We start from the raw sequence: 20,414 nt of genomic DNA on the forward strand, positions 1-20,414 counted from the left end.
CGGTCAGAAATTTGGCTGTTAAGGGGTCAAAGTTAAACGATTTGACCTTTTAAAACTCTCCTCCGACAATTTGCGGTCTAAACACTTGAAATTTTAGATATAGGTTCCTAGGACATGGATCTAACTTAATAACTTGATTTGAGCCCAAAACAATAAATGTTAAAGAGTCATAATAAGGGTCAAAGTTTAAAAAATTGACCTTTTTTTTGTTTTTTTTTTTGCTGAGCATATACCTCCAAACACCCGGGCAACGCCGGGCCCCCATGCTAGTATATCTATACAGGGTGTTTGGGATAAATTTGACGGTTTTGTAAGGAAAAAGATAAAGTACTATGTAACTACAAAATTTAATGAATTGAAAAAACAATTAACAGACACAGAAATTACACTACTGTCAACAAGTTTTATTCAAAATAACCACCATTAGCATCGATCACAGCCTCAATCCTGCTTCGGAACCTGAAACAAGCTGATGCTACAGTCTCCCTTTGAAGAGCCTCAAAAACTAGCTTAATTTTATCCATTAACTGGGCTTTTGTATTACTGGCACAGTGATTGGTGTCTTTCTCAATTGCGCCCCATACAAAATAATCCATGGGGTTAAGATCTGGGGAGTTTAGAGACCAAACATTTGGACTGGTGAAGTCATCAAAATTTTCAGACAACCATTTTTTAGTTTTCCCAGAGGTGTGGCAAGGGGCCGAATCCTGCTGCCATACATACGGCCGACCATTGGCTATTCTTGTTATCCACGGCTTGACTACAGTGTTTAGCAATTCCACGTAGCCGTCTGAATTCAATCGGAGGCCCTCTCTGAAAAAATGAGGAGGCATCACATCACCCTCAGGGGACACACATCCGAAAACCATCACGGTTTGGGGAAATTTAGTTTGCATTACATGAGGAATTTCCTTTGGATTGTATGCAAGCCATCTGTTATTCTGTGTGTTGTGTTTTTGATTCTGGCAAAAGTTTTTTGCATCGGAAAAGAACCAGATTGTTTGTAGTTCAGCAGGATGTTTCACTTTACTCAGAAGTTTCTTCGCCTTTGTCAAACGATTTTCACGGGCTTTTTCTGTGAGCAGCTGACCTTTGTGTCGCTTGTATGAGTAGTAGCGAAGGTATTCATTGAGTGCAAGCTTCATGGTAGAGGTTGAAACATTCATTTCACGGGCCAAAGCCCGAATTCCAATGCCAGGGTCTCTCAACACTTTTTCCTGCAGATCTTCGAGAAATTCTGTTGTGCGAACACAATCTGATCGCATGTTATGGATCTTTCTTTTTGCTACAGCCTCGTAGTCTCCATTGCAAGTGTCTAGTTCATGCCTGATTGTTTTTATAGTGTTCAGGGAGCATTGGGCAGCGATCATGATATCCTTATTTTGCTGACCGGCACGAATCATCACGATGCAAGTTATTCTCTTCCATGATTCAGGTGGGTTCCAGTTATCTATCCTCTCTGATATCTTGTATATGGATGAAGAAGGGTTCAAGCTGAAAAAGGATGAGAAATGTGGGTTAATATATGTAAACTGCAGAAAAACGTAATCAAATATAAATATGTCAAATTTCTCCCGAACACCCTGTAAAAGTGAACGTGTCTGTGTGTGTGTGTCTGTGTGTGTGTCTGTGTACATTTCCCTACGGAATAACTCTGTCAATTTTAAGTCTACAGACTCGAAATCTGATATACAAGGTTTGGGAAAATCTTTGTGATCAGTTTTTGGCCAGAAATTTGGCTGTTAAGTGGTCAAAGTTCAACGATTTGATCTTTGAGAACTTCTCTGGCAATTTGGAGTCTAAACACTTGAAATTTTAGATATAGGTTCCTTGGACATGGATCTAACTTAATAAATTGATTTGAGCCCATTTGGGTCATAATAGGGGTCAAAGTTAAAAAATAATCGGTTTGGGTCGAAAATTTTTAGTTACCAATATATAAATGTATGTATGCATGTCTGTTTGCCCGTCTTCCTAAAACTTTCGACAGAGGTGTTTGTTATATAGGAGTCTTATTAATTATTATGATTATTCTTTTCTTGTTGTTGTTAATAGTGAGAGTCTTATTAGAGAGTCTTATTAAAAGGATGTTGTTGTATCTTAGAGAGAGAGATGTTGTAAGAGAGATTGTTCGTTTTATGAAGAAACTCATATATATAAAAAAATGTTCATACTTAGAAGTGTAGATATGAGATGTAGAGTTCACACTGTAGATATGAGATGTCGAGACGTGTATGTAAAGACATTCTAAACCGCATGATATACAAGACATATTATAACAATTTTCACTTTTTTTTTTATTACATTTTCACCCCAAACAAGGCACATTGCCACTTTGGTGTAGGGGGCTACTATCAGGGGAAACATCTACTGGGGTACTATGTAGGGATTAGGACAGCGAGATGTTGGTTCACGTTGCACTTGAACTTATGCATGTCAGTACAGTTGGGGAAGCAGTGACCTGGAATGGAATTCCAAAGTCTAGCAGTTCTGGGGAAGAAACTACTGGAGTAGAAAGATCTTTTACATCTAGGGATCTCTACAGTGTGGGGGTGGGATTTTTACCTTTTGGTAGAATTACAACACAAAGACGATGTTTATAAAAACACATTTCTTCTACTGACCGGCCGTAGTTTTCTGAGTCAAGAATTCAAAGCTTCACATTCTAACTTTCCAAAGTGACCGTCTCGCTTCTAGATGTTCGAATCCCAACTGAAGACTATTGTCTGTCGTCCTCAAACTCTCTCTCTCTGTTTCTCCTTCAGTTTCTCTCAAGTTTCTAACTATATCTAGAACTTCCCATTTTCCATGACGTTATACACATGTTAAAACATGTGTTTTCTTTCATGTATTCTGGACATGCGTGTCCAAAACTTTTTCCTTTGTTTACAAAAGGAATTTTAACCTATATCCTCAGTAACCTATATTTCCAATATGTTAAAAACATGTTTATTAAATTATCTTGTAGTTGCATTCTTTCAATTGAATTTTCATAACAAAATTGACAGTGCACATTCTTTTCTTAAAACTATTTTATCTCTAAGCTAAACAATGGTTTGTTTTACATTCCATTTTCTAATTCTCTCTCGTAATCTATTTCTAAACCTAATTTACGGGGTTCGAATTTCGTCTATTCTATTTCATTTTCATTTTAACTAAATCTCTCTATTTTTATACTTACATGAAAAGGGGACAGCCCTTATCATGTAACAGCGACGGATTTTACCAAGATCTGTATCGTTTTGTAGTTCGACCTTTCAGACGACAAATATCGAAAAATTGGCTAAAAACATTAATATCTTCACCTCCTTCACGGCACCAGTTCGAGCTTATCTGCCTACTACCACATTTTTTTTTTTTTGTGCTCGCAATTTTCCTTTTTTGTTTTTTGCTCAACCAACATCCTTACACACACCTCCACTTTCTTTTCCACCTTCGCGTCACAGGTTCGAGCCTGCCTGATTACTACAACTTTTTTTGTTTTGCTCAACACACACCTCCAGACGCCTGGGCAATGCCGGGCACCCAGGCTAGTAACAATTAAACGACAGCCATTTGGATGTAAGCATGACACAGGAAATAAATAATACACACGTTATCCTATTAATATAAAGATTATTATATTATTATTTATTTTAAAATTAATAATTTATTCTTTATTAATTATTATGTTATTAATTATTATAATACATATATTATTATTATTATTATTATTATTTTATTATGTATGTTATTATTATTAAGTAAACGTTTTAATATTTTATTCATTTTGATAAAGAAAAATAAAATGTCATAACAATTTTTATGTGCTCTCTCATGGCACTCACACTTGACTTCAGTTCATACGTACAACTTAACAACTTAATAGTAAGCTAATGTTTGAAGAATAAAATCAGATCCTAAGCAGAAACAAAACCCTAGCCCCTTTATTATTCATTCAGACAAATTATCCACACCATCATTATATACCACAGAGCTCCAGGCAGACACCTCTGTTAAAATTCGGTTCAACAAAGCTAGTCTTTCAGCATAACAAAGCCTGTCTTACATTAATGCTGAGTACAGACATCTCCATGAATTCACAGCCGTTCTGTCATTCAAAAAAGTAAGAAGATAAAGCATCGAAAGACCATTAAGCGTTTGCAAAAAGCAAAGATTCCTTCAAAGCTAAGCCAAATCTGACAAATTGTACTTTCAACCAATTTCTGGAGATCTGGCTAGAAAAAAAAAAGCACCTTCTACCCAGTAGAAAAAAACTGGAAGCAAAGCCCTACTACTCCAGGCACCCAACTGTGCACTGATCGATTTGCTGTAGCTACTTTTTGCCTTGTATTAGTTTCATAGTTTGTATTAGTTTCATAGTTTGTATTAGTTTCATAGTTTGTATCAGTTTCATAGTTTATATCAGTTTCATAGTTTGTATTAGTTTCATAGTTTGTATTAGTTTCATAGTTTGTATTAGTTTCATAGTTTGTATTAGTTTCATAGTTTGTATCAGTTTCATAGTTTGTATTAGTTTCATAGTTTGTATTAGTTTCATAGTTTGTATCAGTTTCATAGTTTGTATTAGTTTCATAGTTTGTATTAGTTTCATAGTTTGTATTAGTTTCATAGTTTGTATTAGTTTCATAGTTTGTATCAGTTTCATAGTTTGTATTAGTTTCATAGTTTGTATTAGTTTCATAGTTTGTATTAGTTTCATAGTTTGTATCAGTTTCATAGTTTGTATCAGTTTCATAGTTTGTATTAGTTTCATAGTTTGTATTAGTTTCATAGTTTGTATTAGTTTCATAGTTTGTATCAGTTTCATAGTTTGTATCAGTTTCATAGTGTAGAACAGAGGAGTACATAACCAAATTCAAAAATTTTAAACTAATGCTACGATGCTAGGTTGCAACAGAAGTTTGAACAGAGAATATTCTGTCAGGTAATCAACCATTAGCACATAAGAGTAAAGGCTTGAGAAGTTCACTTACCATCCACCCTCCTCATCCTTATATTATCTCTGGCGAACACCAAAATATCTCAGCTCCCTTGTAACCACAAGAGTCCAGTGAGATCAACACCGGTGCTACAAGAGGAACGAATCCAATCAACCCTATGTTTGGATGAGTTCGTCAACTCGGTGGAATAAAATAAAACTGCAACCCAAATTTTGCACAAGTTATGCAAGGCAATTGCAGTTTTAAACGCCTGCATGGCTATATACATGTAGCCAAACAAACAAAGTTGAGTATAGGTGTCAGAAACACCCAGGTATCTGGAGATGTAATACTTATGGAAGACTCCTATCAAGGAGAGATCCAATCTTCTTGTGATCAGCACTGAAACAAACATCTCAGCATTAGAAAAATCATTTCTAACTAAGTATAGGATGGTTCTGAGCGCCTCAGAAACACCCCTGGACAAATCAAGCTTGACTTCGATAGCTCTTGCAATACTACAATAGGCTACGTCAAGGCAGATCTCCACAAAATATTCAAAAACAAAAACACCTGCATGTGACTCCCAAGCAGGAACCGTCCTACTTAAAGGAGCAACTTCACAGAATGAAGGTTCTGCAAGAACTTGGTTATGCTCGCTGATTGTCGCGACAAAATGTAGTGGGCAAAGAAAAAAACAGCTAAGTGACTTAACAAACACTAATCTTACCAAAATGGCAACTGCTTTTTAAATTAGACTATTTAATATATTTTAATTATATGCGCATATATTGTCTTTAACTCTTTGCTTCCATGTGAGCTGTTTCTATTATCTTTTTATTGTTTTTATTTTTTATTTATTTATTTTTTCTCTTTTAGCTTTAACCAACTGTTTATACCTTCTCTTTAAATTTATTTATTTAATGCATTCTAATTACATATGCGTAGAAATGGTCTTTAACATTTTAGTTCCATGCGAGCCGTTTTGTGGACAGAACTTACTCGGAAACGAATAGTCTATACAAAAATACAGAACAGAGCTAGGAATACCTTTCTTTATACTATAGAAGACAGAAGAACTTTATTTAAGTAGTATACTTAATATATGCAATCACCGTACGCTTGCTTGTATTAAAGTGTGCTCCATGATACCCATACCATACCAAACCACTGCACGTGGCTCATAATTTAACTGTCACTATATTTGTAACTGCAATATACATAATCCCAGCTGTGATACTAGGGCTAATTTTCTGAGTAGATGTAACACTCTGCGCCTGACCTTAATGACTACAATTCCAAATCCGAACGAACTAGCTGTTCCTATAACTGGAAGGAAAAAACCTAATAGCTAGCTACGAAATCTTATACATTTTACCTCCAAGACGATTGCGTTTGTCTTACCTGCATGCAAAAAAAAAAAAAAAAAAAAAAGTTCCCTCTTCTTCAAACTAAACTTTACCTGTAACTCAAAAATCCTAATGGAAATCTATCTGTAAATAAATAACCCCTCTTCTCTTGAACGCTAACAATCTACTCCTTCCAACCTATCCGCCACTAAACTCCCACATTGCCCCGCATCTGTAGTGGAATCGCTAACTTCCAGCCCCTAATCCCTCACATGCAAAATGTTTTAATAGCCATCACTAAACATCTATACATTTCTACCTCTAAGGCATGCATTACAGCTCATTCCTATCCAGTAAGGGATTTAACAGCCTATGCACACAGAGGCAGGTACTTAACAGCCAAAGTACTCAGAAACAAAGCGATCTGCACTACACAACTGTCTCCTCGAGTTTTGCAACGATTAATACGTTATTGAAACGACACTCCTTGTTATGCAAAATGCCCCATGACTCTTACTAGAAAATAACTACAACTTCAACTCTATTTGCACCTACTGAAAACCTGCCCATATATCTATTCACCTAATTACCCATGACTCAAAACTTGCTGTCTTATCCATACTATATTGCACTTACATCTTAACCCTCCTATCATCTAAAATAGCTCGGGCACAACTCGTAGCTCAATTCTTAATACCTACTCATACTGTAACATTATCCTAGACCTAAGCTAACATAAATAAAATAAAAAAAAAAAAGGGTAAGACTAAAATCACGTTATCTCCTCCCTAACAAACCCTCTTACAATCATAGACGCTTACACTGCATGAACTTCACCCACCCCCTTTATCCATTAACAAGTAAATAGCATGTCCCTAAATCACTTTGAGAAGTGTAACTAATCAGTAGAGATATAATCCCCCACAAACTAACCCAGTAACACTAACCACACGGGGTCGCAGAAATACCTGGATTAGAACCTAGGCGCGGAGAAAACCCTCTCAGGGCTGACGGACCCAGTAGGTCTTCCCAGATCATCCGTCTAGGAGAAGGAAAACTCTGAAACTAAACCAAAGAGCTGGTGACTCAAACAAATTCACCGGTTTGCAAACCTAAATTGCTTAAGGAGTAGATAGGCTCTGTCTATCGCCCGGCTTCCATACTCCTTCTTTGCCTATTAGTCAAGCGCAGAGACACTATCTCTGTGATTTGACAGAATCACCCAGCGGTAGATCTTGTTTCCTGGCTAGGGCAACGAACGCCGTTCTTCCCCATTCCCAGCACGCCCCACCCCTAAAACTGAACATTTGGGAGTGCTTGAGTATAAGATATGCCTGAGCGATTAGATTGAGTTGACCTTCTTCTAATGGGTTGAGGGTACCGGATTGACAGTTCCTGGCTGCTGTTCCCGACTGGTAGTACAGGAGCTCTAACTCTTTGGTAGCGCTCAGAGCGGCTGCTCCATCAACAGTTGAATAATATCGGGTTGTTTGCAGTGCCATGACGCGCATGGAAAGGGACCCTGCACTCATCCCCGGTGGGCTTTCCTGAGGCCACAATCCTAATTGGAGAAAGGTCAGCTGATGGTCTACTTGTGATGCATGTCTGAAGCTCTGCATAACCTCTTATTTAGCTCCCCCTTACCGAAACTCTTAAAAAGAAATATGACGACAGTACAATTTAAAAATAAGCTTAAACCAGGATTAGGGACAAACAAATTCAACTTGCCTCCTCCCTTGAGGCTCTCATTCACAAATATCCGTGGGCTTAGAACTAACTTAGCTGATGTTGAAGCATTTCTCTTAACAAATACCCCGGATATCTTAGCACTAAGTGAGACTAACCTACACTCCTCCATTCCCTCTAACCACTTTAACATGCCTGGATATCTCCCACTCTGCCGTAAGGACTCTGACAGACATATGCACAGACTTGGAGTTTACATTCGTAATACCCTTCCCTTGACTAGAGAAACAAACCTAGAAACAGATGATCAAGCCTTTATGTGCTTTAGACTAAACATGCAACACAATATTAGCTACTATTATTTTCTCTACCGCTCTCCCTCGACTTAGGACTGCTCCATAATAAACAAAGTATCTGACAGCATAGACACGGCACTGTCCCTCAACACTAGCACACAAATACATATATTTGGTGACTTTAATGTCCATCACAAAAACTGGCTTGGATTCTCTACTCACACAGATGCAGCGGGCAGCACAACCCATAGCTTCGCTATATCTCACTCCCTATCACAAATGGTTACGTTTCTAACCTGTTTCCCTGACCAGGAAGAACAACACGCATCACTTCTAGATCTGTTTTTGACCACAGTTCCCGATGTCTGCATAACGAAGGCCCACAGCCCACTCGGGAACGCTGATCATGCAGTGATAATGGTAGAAATCGCCCTAAACTCTAGACCCAAAACTGAAGAGCCAGTGCTCAAAACAACGAGATATTATAATAAGGCTGACTGGGAAGCCATCAGGGAACTAATTAGAGATGCTCCATGGAAAAATATTTTCTCTCTCCCTGCTGAACAATGTGCAAATGAGACCACTAACTGGTTCAAAACTGCAATCGAAGCGCATGTTCCCATGCGGAAATTTTATAGTAAGCCCCACTCTCCCCAATGGTTTACGTCGACTTGTGCAACTGCCATTGCTCAAAAGCAGCATGCATACCATAGGTTTAACCGACATCAGTCCAGTTCAAACAGACTGAAGTATATAGAAGCTAGAAATAACGTTAAGAAAGAAATAGCGACAGCTAAGAGAGAATTTACGGAAACCACTAAAAAGCGCATCGAAGCACAAAAACTAGGAACTCGAGACTTCTGGAAAATCTACAACAGTGTAGTAAATAATGGGCAATCAACAATTCCCCCACTAACCAACAATCATGAGGTTGTCTCCTCAGCAACCGACAAGGCTAACATGCTTGCCAGTCGGTTTGCCTCAAACTCCACACTGGACCCTTCCAACCACCCCCTACCTGACTTTCCTATGCGGACAGACGCCACACTAGACGATCTGAAAACCACTCCTGCTCAGGTGCATGCTATCATAAAAAACCTTGACACCTCAAAAGCATGTGGACCCGATCTTATCCCAGCTGTGCTATTAAAAAAGTGCTCAGCCGAAGTAGCTCCAGTTCTCTCCAAACTCTACAACAAATGCCTTAATGAAGCTTGCTTTCCGGGCTGTTGGAAAACTGCTTCTGTTGTACCAGTATTCAAGAATTCTGGCGAAAGGACAGACCCATCAAATTATCGCCCCATTAGCCTCCTCCCACTTTTTGCCAAAATATTTGAGACCATAATTAACCATGCTCTAGTCCATCATCTTACAGATGCTAAACTACTGACTGACAAACAATATGGATTTAGACAAGCCCGTTCCACAGCAGACATCCTAACTGTGATCTCTGAACGTATATACCATTCACTGGACAAAGCGGGGGAGGGCAGAGCGGTAGCTCTAGATATATCTAAGGCTTTTGACAGGGTATGGCATGAGGGTCTCCTCAGTAAAATCAGATCATACGGTATCACTGGTAGAATACTTAACATAATTAAATCCTTCTTAGATAAGAGAAAAATCCAGGTTGTCCTCGACGGTCGTGCATCTAAACAATATGATATAAATGTGGGGGTGCCCCAGGGTTCTATCCTTGGACCTCTATCGTTCCTGATATTCATAAATGACCTCCCCGACAAAATTGCCTCTGAGATGGGTATATATGCTGATGACACTACACTCTATGGCAGGCACGACAGGAAGACGAATGAACACATTTCTAAAGAAATGGCAGAAACACTAGAGGATGACCTCCAATCTGTAGTGGAATGGGGACAAAAGTGGTTGGTCGCGTTCAATGCTGCCAAGACTAAACTAGTTTCATTCAATAATTACAAGAAACCCTCTCTACCACCCATAGCAATGGCCAATGACTCTTTATCTGAGAGTCCATCTTTCAAACTCCTTGGCCTAACGTTCACAGGAAACATGAGTTGGAACAATTACATTGAAGGCATTGCCAGGGCCGCTGCAAGAAAGGTGGGCTCTCTCTACCGTGCTAGAAAACTACTAACACCCGAAAGTATCCTGTACCTCTATAAGGCCACCATTCGCCCATGTATGGAGTATTGCTGCCACATCTGGGCTGGTGCATCTGCTACTAGTCTCTCGCTCCTTGACAAGGTTCAAAAGAGAGTCGCAAACCTGATAGGCGCTGAACTGGCATCTAAGCTTCAGCCTCTGTCCCATCGACGAAATGTTGCATCCCTCTGCCTTTTCTACAAGTATTTTAGTGGTGAATGCTCTGACGAACTGCAATCACTTGTGCCCCCACGACGTGAGCACCCTCGACAAACCCGACAGGCTGCTAAATCCCACCCCCACACTGTAGAGATCCCTAGATGTAAAAGATCTTTTTACTCCAATAGTTTCTTCCCCAGAACCGCTAGACTCTGGAATTCCATTCCAGGTCCCTGCTTCCCCAACAGTACTGACGTGCAGAAGTTCAAGTGTAACGTGAACCGACACCTTGCTGCCCAAATCCCTACATAGTACCCCAGTAGTTGTTGCCCCTGATAGTAGCCCCCTACACCAAAGTGGCAATTTGCCTTGTTTGGGGTGAAAATGTAATAAAAATAAAAAAGAAAAAAAAAAAAAGAAAAAAAGTGATTTCTGCACAACATATCCTACACTCTCGTAGGAACTCAGAGAAGCTGAACTACACACCATATAGTCAGCAAATTCAACAGGATCCCTCATGGGATTTTTTATCGAGTTATACTCAACATGAATCTGGATGCCCCAGTCCAACTTGAGTTCACGTAACTCTTCAAAAACCAGTCTCCTCTTGGTTTTTTTCACGTTCACAAGTGGATATAGTGCTTTCTGCCCTATACTCTTGATGGAGAATTTCTCTCCCAGTGCTAACATTAGCCCTTAAAGTGCACAAAGCTTGCACTTTCACACAGGATAAACTCCTGTCCTTTAACCACTGACCATTGTCAGAACCACATGACCGGAGTAATATCCCACCATCATGATTAAGTTCCTCAGTATTCTGACAAGGCTGTGGAAGATAACCACACATGCGAGTTTTCAAACTCACATGGTTAGAGGGCAAAACAATTCCAACATCCCATGGAAATCCCTCCATAAATTTCATAATATTCATGCCCACACTTACCAAGTCGTGGACACGAGTGGTATCATTCATGATACCAGGGAATCTCACTCCCAATACCTTCTTTAAAATACTACAGGCAAACTGCCCGCCAGAAAAATCAAACTCCAGCGCCTGACTACGCAGATCCTCTGAAGTGGCACTTGCAACACTGCCTTCAGACTGTGATGCAACATCTTCCAAGCCAAACTTGCCAGCACTCAGCAAACAGTTTTCAGAGTCTGGACATTCGGGCTTAGTAGTCAGTAACTCGCCAAGCATCTCCCTAGGGGTTTCAAATATCTCAGGGTTGCACAAGGAATCACACTCTACACCATCTGCCAACCTCGAAAGAATGAATCGAACCTGGGACGAGAACACTACAACATTAAGCGCACCCGCTTCTACAAGCGAACAGTCCATGTCCTCACATAAGGAACGATCACCTAACAACTCTGTAATATTATCTACCGATGACAACCATTCATCGACATCGGCCTTCATCGTCATAAAATAAGGCTGAGGTAATTCCCTCTGCAACCGCAACAAATCCAAGACGGCGATAATTTTCCCCAAATAAAACCTTCGCTTCTTTACAAGGAATCCGGAAGAACGAGTGACCAACATCGTGCAGCGTTTTTTTTTTTTTTCAAAAATATGGAATAAATCCAAACAAATACAAAAATTAGGCGTTCAAGAATTATACACAAAAAAATGCACACACAAAGGTTACAAAGGTATTTGCATAAAATTCCTTCCTCATAGCACAAACAAAACAAGACCAATACAGCATATGGAGCTGTGAAAATATCAAGGGGGATACAATCCCTAGTTACAAATTAAAAGAGTCACTATGATTCAAAATTAAAATTAAGTGAATTTAAAATTCAAACTTCTATATGGAAGTTAATTAGCTAGAAAATGAATAATAGCATTAACACTCTTACAGCAATATCCCCACTGAAATGTAACCTAGGAAAAAAGTGGAAAGAGAATTTAAATATACAACTACGTCGGGGGGAGGTTACATGCCACTAATGTCACATGTGTATCTTCAAAGGAATTCAAATAACCAAATGCAAATACGGGCTAAGAAAGAAAGGGGGGGGGGCTTGTCTTTTCACAAACTCTTAGAATAACACAGTCCGCAAAGCAAATGGGTATAAATTCGCTATAGAAAATTATAATAAATATCTTCAACGTATAAAATAATATTTCTAATAATGTTGTCCGGTTAATTCACAACCCGGAAACATTTAACACATGTGAGAGAACGCACGTGTTCATTAAATCAAAGTGGGGTATATACTTATTTCTTTTTTTCTAATATATTGAGGAAAAATACCAACATATAACTAACCCCGGTTTCGGACACAGCGTCTCTATTCACTAGGCTCCCCACGAGGATATAATTAGATAAAAGTCGTCTCTTAAAGTGGGGAAAATCTAGCTTCCGAAAAATATCGAACACGCTGAATTAGGACGAAAAATAAAATTATCTCAGTCTAGTAGGGTTTCTTATTCGCTGACTAGGGACAGAAAATGCTATAGTTTCTCCCAACGTAACTCGCAATACCCGTGGAAATTCAACTAAAAGTAAAATGTAAATTATATTCTGAATAGGGCTACGAAAGTTACAACTTCAATTCTAAAGAATAGAAAAAAGGAAAGTGTATACTTATCGCTTAATCTTTTCAGTGAGAAAAATATTTATGAAAAGTTGTGCGTAAAATATTAGTCAGATATAAATAAAGACATTAGACGTACATAAATTCTAAATTCGGGAAGTTTTATTAAGCGAAAGTCGAACGTTGGAAACACTAAATTACATTACACGCTTTCTAAAATCAGGACATAGCAGTCGTTGAATATTTTAGGGGAACGTTGATAGACGCGCTAAGTTACAAGTGGGAAGGGAACGCAGGTACAGGAACTAATTAGACAGTCGTTGTGGACGAGGAAGTAACAGAAACGTGTCTCGAAATAGAAAGGGGGCATACGCGTCATATCATAAAAGGCGTATAAGTAACTTATTTGAAAAGTATTCTGAAATAAAGGAATACGAGTTTGTACAATGCCTTCAAATAACGGAAGCAATTTACAGTGGTCGAACGAATCTAAGTGACATTGATAGCGTCAAGTAGCGAAGTTAACAGAAATTTCAAGAGGTTAAATTTAATCCTAACTTGAAAGAAAATGAATTAAAGCGTATCTCGATTAGAAAAGGGTACACTTAATTTTCAATAAGGGACAAAAAATTGCTAAATGTATCTAATACAGAGACAAAGTTTACAAAATGCATTTACCAAAAGAGAATTACCGTATCTCGATAAAAAAGGGAATATACTTCACTTTCAAAGCGTTCCGAAAAAGGGAATGCCTTATGCATTTAAATAAAAGCAGACTTTTTCAAACAACTTTTAAATAAAGGAAAGAAAAATTTGCAAAATGTCGGAATTTATCTTGCTTCCAGATAAATTCGACGCTAAAGTAACTAAGCTGAAAAAAAGCATGAAACAAAAGAAGGGGAGGGGGTAAGGAATGAAATATAACTGTCTTGCTTTAAAACGAAGAAGAAACTTTATTTACAATAAGTTGCAAATTTTTCCCTTTGTGGGCATTAAACTTAACGCCAATGTAACATGAAAAAAGTAACATGTAAAGAAAAAATAACAACACTGCTGGTTCTTATAAAGAAGTTGTGTGTATCCATTAATGAATACAACAAGAATATACAAAATAGTACTATCTCCCAATCACACTCGCATATGAAGTTAATTTTAGGAGCGTACTCACAATAGAAAGCCTGTTAGGCACATGCCTTTTTCTTTTTTTTGTTTAAAGTTCTTTTAGAATTTTCCTTGCATGAAAACCGTAGACACGCATGTATTACAGGAGCAAGACCTCGTCGCTTGTCTGGATAGGAAATTCCATAATACCTTGTCACGTAAAAGGTATTTTCTTTAAATTCCACTCCTTGTAAAATAATAATAAAATAAATACGTGCAGGACCGCAGCCACGTAGTTAATTTCTAGAAGCCTATCTCGTCACAGCCGGGTATTAATTTCTTGCCGGGTTTGCTTCTTTGAAGGAGGGCTCGTCAAAATTCCATTTTCAGCGCCTGGCAATGAACACGTTCACTCTCCACGACAGCAGAATTTCAAAAGAGGACGAAATACGCACTGAGCTCGTGACGTCATTACAGAGCTAGCATTTCCCTTTTCTCCAAATTAAAGGGAGTTTCGTACAAACCCAAAATATACGAAACTAAAAATCATAATGGATACAAAATACAAAAAATCATATATAAGAACCAGATAAACAATAATAAATGTAAACAGGGGGATGCACCATTATTGGTACAAAAAAAATTCCAACAATGGTTTGTATTAGTTTCATGGTTTGTATTAGTAGTTTCATAGTTTGTTTCATACAAGTGTCTTCATCATTGCTTCAATATCTCCACAGCATAAAGTCATGCTATCAAATATCATCAAAAAGATTACATTTTAGCAAGTTTTATCGTACATGGAGAAATATAGTCGCCATCTTTTTCAGAATTTTGGGGTCGTTATTGTTATGTGGAGATAGGTAACTAACCTGGAACATTCTACATAAGGAACGAAGTCACCAGATTCACCGGCCCTTTTTGAACAGAGACTTCCCCTGAACGTTAACACGCTTTATTTGTCTCTATGTAAATATGTAAATAAACTTCTCTTTCAGTATTCAAACCACAGTGTATATTTATTTATTCCTTTCACAGAATACTTTATTTTTGATTGTCCGTATAATAGGCCACCTTAGGACATATTAAATTGGCGACGAGGATGAGATACGAACTCCGTAAAACAAACAAAAAAAAGATGAGCAAAGAGTTTATATCTGATTAAGGAAATACTTCTTAGAAAGCGAAAGATAAGTATTCACGCAAGTACAAAGAATTTTTATATTCTTATTGCCGTTTTTCTTTCTGAAAACCTGACGTCATATCATCTCGTTTTGAAAAGCAATTCGGAGGTTTTTGTTTTTGGTTAATATGATAAAACGAATTGTACTGTGGAAATTGTTTTTCTGTCATTTTTAAAAGAAATTTTTAAAAGAAGTTTACGTGTATTTGAAAAAGATGAAAAGAATCTCTAAAAATTTGTAAACTATTGATATTTTTATGGTGAATTTTTTTTTCTCTTCGAACATTTCTCAAGTGCTGACAATTTCTTTTTTTTGTGACGAGATCTGAAGGGGAACATCTTATTTTTGGAACAAAATTGTGTATACATTGACTTTGTATTTGTGCGTTTAAAAAAACAAAACAAAAAAAATGTCTTCGAACAAATGACAGAGTTAACGAAAACAATAGCTGAAAGCTTGATCGCTCATCAAAAAGCTCAAATTGAATTCCAAAAACGAATGTTGATTCAGCAAGAACGTTTTGAATCACTCGTCATTCAGCAAACTACAGAAAATCGTTTATGTTAAACTGTGTTGTCACAAAAATCTGAAGATGGTGCATCTAGATTTTTTCGGCAGAGGGTATAGCTAACTCTCTAGCGGAGTTCAAATATGACCCAGAACGAGGTGATATGTTCCCTGCCTATTATCGTAGGTTTGAGATGATTTTTACAAAGAGACGTGAGAAATGGTCGGATGAGAAAAGAATCACACTCCTACTTCAGAAATTGGGTACGGAGGAAAACACAAAATTTACGAATTTGATTTTACCAAAGAAACTGGAAGATATTTCTTTTTCGGGAACTGTTCAAATTTTGTACTCGATATTTGGTGAAAGAAACAGCCTTTTTCATACAAGGTATAAGTGCTTGAACATGCAAAATGAAGAAACTAATGATATTATCACCTATGAGGGTAAAGTGAACGCCCAGTTTGAACTATTTAAATTAAAAGATTTGTCAGTTGACATGTTTAAGTGTTATATATTTGTTCAGGGACTGACAGCACCGAAGGACAACGATTTTATCGATTATGGAGCAAGATTCAGAAATTAACTAGCAAAAAGTGACAGAAGAATGTCAGAAATTGATGAATGTGAAAAGGGATAACACTAGGATAGAAAAACTACATCTCACGTCCTAATGGTAAAGCAAAAAACATTTCCCAAGAACAAAGAAAAAAGTTTTGAATGTTGGAGCTGTGCAGGTTCGCACTTTTAAAGACCAACCTTGTGCCAAATGTGGTTTAGTCGGACACTGAGCCTCCCAGTGCCACACTAAACAAAATAAACAAAGACAAAAATTTAAGTCTAAAGTAGATGTGGTGTTGTCAAAAGAAGAAGTGAGACAAGGAGGTAAAAGAAAATTTGTCAATACCAAATATCACATAGTGAAACTACTTTTGGATACAAATATTTTAATTATCGACGAAGTGACCTGGAAGAGGATTGGGTATCCAAAACTAGAAAAAACATTTAAAATTGCCAAAGGAGTATCCGGCGAGAGATTAAAATTCATGGGAGAAGTTAATTGCAGTGTATCCCTTGGATCAAAAACTTTTCTACAAGAGTGTCAGTTGTTTCAGGTATAAATTCTTGCCTTTTCGGAATTGATTGGATCGTTTTGTTTGATTTATGGGAGCTACCCATAAATTAATTTTGTAACAGCGTGAGTGTAGCTGAAAAGAAAAATTCCAAACAAAATGAGGATTTTCTTACAGTCTTAAAAAGTGAATTCCCCAGGTTTTTTTCTGAGGGGTTAGGTATGTGTACTAAGACCAAAGTGAATTTTGAACTAAAGCCAAATGTGAAACCTGTTTTTAAGCCAAAAAGAAATGTGCCTTTTTCTTCAAAAGAAGATATTGAAATTGAACTGCAGAGACTGCAGGAAAATGGTGTAGTCGAAAAAGCCCCACTGTATATGTTAAAAAGAAAAATAAGAGGATTCGGGTATGTGCCGATTTTTTACAAGCCTCAATGACTGTCTTATGGATCATAGTTATCCACTTCCATCCCCTGAAGACATTTTTACAAAGCTGAATGGAGGAAAATTTTCTGCAAAATTGATTTATCTGAGGCTTACCTTCAGGTAAAAGTCAGTGAAGAATGTTCGAAGTATTTGTGCATCAATACCCATTTAGGATTCTTCAGACTCAAAAGGTTTCCTTTTGGTTTGAAAGTAGCTCCAGCATTATTTCAGCAAATAATGGACACAATGCTTACCGATTTAGATTTTGCAATCGCATATTTGGATGACATTCTTGTAAAGAGTAGAAACGTGCAGGAACATAAGGAGCATATCAGAACAGTTTTACAAAGAATTGAGGAATTTGGTTTCAAATTGAGTGCCGAAAAATGTGAATTTTTTTTTAAACATAAAATATCTTGGTCAAATCATTGACAGCCAATGCAGAAAAACGGATTCTCAGAGAACAGAAGCCATTGAGATGATGCCATCACCTAGCAATGTTGCCCAGTTACAATCTTTTTGGGGTTTAGCACAATATTATGCTATCTATATCCCCAAAATGCATGTTGAGATCACCATTGAATAAATTATTAAAAAAAGGACAAAAGTGGATTTGGTCAAAGGAGTGCCAAAGTGCATTTGAAGAGATTAAGAAATGCCTGCTATCTGATTTTGCACTGGCACACTTTGATCCACAGAAGGAATTGATTGCGGAATAAGATGCAAGTGATTATGTATAGGAGCAGTACTTCTCCATAGACTGGAAGACGGATCAATGAAGCCAATAGTTCATGCTTCCAGATCACTTTTGCCTGCAGAGAGAAACTATTCTCAAATTGAAAAAGAAAGTCTGGCAATAATTTATGCAATTAAAACATTCCATAGATTTATTCATGGCAGGATTTTTACATTGCAGACTGACCACAAGCCATTGTTGACTTTTTTTGGATCTAAAAAAGGCGTACCCACTCACACTGCAAACAGACTTCAATGATGGAGCATAATTCTGTTGAATTATGATTTTAAAATGGAGTACATTTCATCAAAAAATATCGGACATGCAGATGGACTATCCAGATTGATTCAAAAGTGTGCAGAACTTTTAGAGGACACAGTGATAGCTGCATTAAGTGAGGAAAAAGAACTCTCCGGACTGCTGGCAACAGAAACTCTCCAGACTAAGGCAACAGAAACAGATGAATTCATTGTAAGAACAAAAAAACAGATGCTGCTAAATGATAAGTCATTTTCGATTTGCTCACAAACTTTATTGTATGCAGATAAAGTCATCATACCGACCACACTGCAAAAGAGAATGCTAAAAGAATTCCATAATGGTCATCCAGACATGTCCAGAATGAAGACCTTGATGCACGGATATACATATTGGCCTAATATGGACCGGGACATCGAAAAAATGGTAAGAGAGTGTTGAGGGTGTCAGCTAGCAACAAAGGCACCACCTGTACAGATACAAACGTGGCTGAAGACGGATGCACCATGGATGCGGTTACACATTGACTATGCAGGTCCGTTGAATGGACATTATTTCTTAGCGGTTGTCGACAGCTTTACAAAATGGCCAGAAGTGCTTAAGTGTAAACATCCGACATCGACCAGTACTATAGATGCATTAAGACATCTCTTCAGTCGTTTTGGAGTGCCTAAAACTATTGTCAGTGACAACAGCACCCAATTTACCAGCAAAGAGTTTGAAGAATTCTGCAAGGCCCTATCCATTGAATATTTAACAACGGCAATATACCATCCAAATTGAAATGTCCTCGCAGAGAGATTTGTTAACACGTTCAAAAGATCTTTAAGGAAACACCAAGGAATGGACACTGATGAGAAGAGTCTTGAAAATTTTTTATCTGTATACAGGATCACTCCTAACCCAAACACGAATGCCGGTTTGTCACCAGCTGAATGTTCGCATGGAAAATCAGGTCCATATTTGACAGGATTTTACCAAATGCAACCAAGACAACAGCAAGCAGAGAAAATCATTCAACAAGGTTCTACAAACCTGGTGACAAAATATTCTTCTTGAATTATAGGACTGGGAAAAGCTTTTGGGATGAGGGGATGATTATGAAAAGAATTAGGAACATGCTATATTCGGTAAAAGAAGTAGTAAATTTGATTGTCGCAGGCATATGAATCAGCTAAGACTTTGACACAAACAGGCAGAAGATGCATCAGCTAAGACCGCGATGCAAACAGGCAGAGGATAATGAACTGTCCTTAGAGGTATTGTATGACTCATTTAATATTCCTCTAGCCATAGCACAACCTACTCCGAGAGTAGTATCTTCTACTTCAGGTCAGAGAGTACCAGTTTCACCACCAGCTCCACCCCTTCAAATGGTGTTGAGGAGAAAAAGTACAAGGGTGAAAAGTAAAGTTAACCGACTGAGCCCCAGACATAAAAACAAACAGTATTAAGCAAAATTCTCCAAGAAGAAATTGGCTTGGGGAGGGGGTGTTATGTGGAGATAGGTTACCAACCTGGAACATTCTACACAAGAGACCCAATCCCCTGAATATTAACAGGACGCTTTATTTGTCTCTATGTAAATACATAAATAAACTTCTCTTTCAGTATTCAAACCACAGTGTATATTTATTTATTAATTTCACGGAATACTTTATCTTTCATTGTCCGTATAATAGTCCACCTTAGGACATATCAATTATCAAAATCCGTTTTCCATGGTTACAAACTGAAAGGAGAAAAAAAGGGAAGGAAAAAAACATAAAGGTAAAATGGCGTAAACAAAGAGGAGGCAAAGTATAAAAAAGGAGGAAATGAAAACCAGACACGAACAGTATATTCATTTTGTCATGTTTTATTGAAAAATAAAATGCTGAGTTGCTTTTATTTCCCAAAGCATGGGTTAACAATTAACCTCTTGTGCCAATTATAAAGATTTAAAAAAATGGAACATACAAAAAAGGGGTCTCTAATAGAGAGATTAATTTTGGAATTAATTCTATCGAATGAAACAACAAAGTTAAATTTATTGTCCAAACGACA

The 20,414-nt window shown here is 37.6% G+C and overlaps 1 protein-coding gene across 2 annotated transcripts in view; it reads right to left on the reverse strand.

The window, feature by feature from the left end:
* Positions 1–383: 383 nt before the first annotated feature.
* Positions 384–20,414, reverse strand: part of LOC145246008 (uncharacterized) — a 41,161-nt gene continuing 21,130 nt past the window's right edge. For both annotated transcript variants that reach the window (XM_080107814.1, XM_080107813.1), the window contains exon 2: positions 384–1,494. In XM_080107814.1, the coding sequence (XP_079963940.1) occupies positions 405–1,403 (999 nt within the window). In that variant the 5' untranslated portion in view covers positions 1,404–1,494 and the 3' untranslated portion in view covers positions 384–404. The remainder of the gene's footprint in view (positions 1,495–20,414) is intronic.

The sequence above is a fragment of the Euprymna scolopes genome, chromosome 23 (genome assembly GCF_053919585.1).
Source record: "Euprymna scolopes isolate OS-2025 chromosome 23, ASM5391958v1, whole genome shotgun sequence".
NCBI lineage: Eukaryota > Metazoa > Mollusca > Cephalopoda > Sepiida > Sepiolidae > Euprymna > Euprymna scolopes.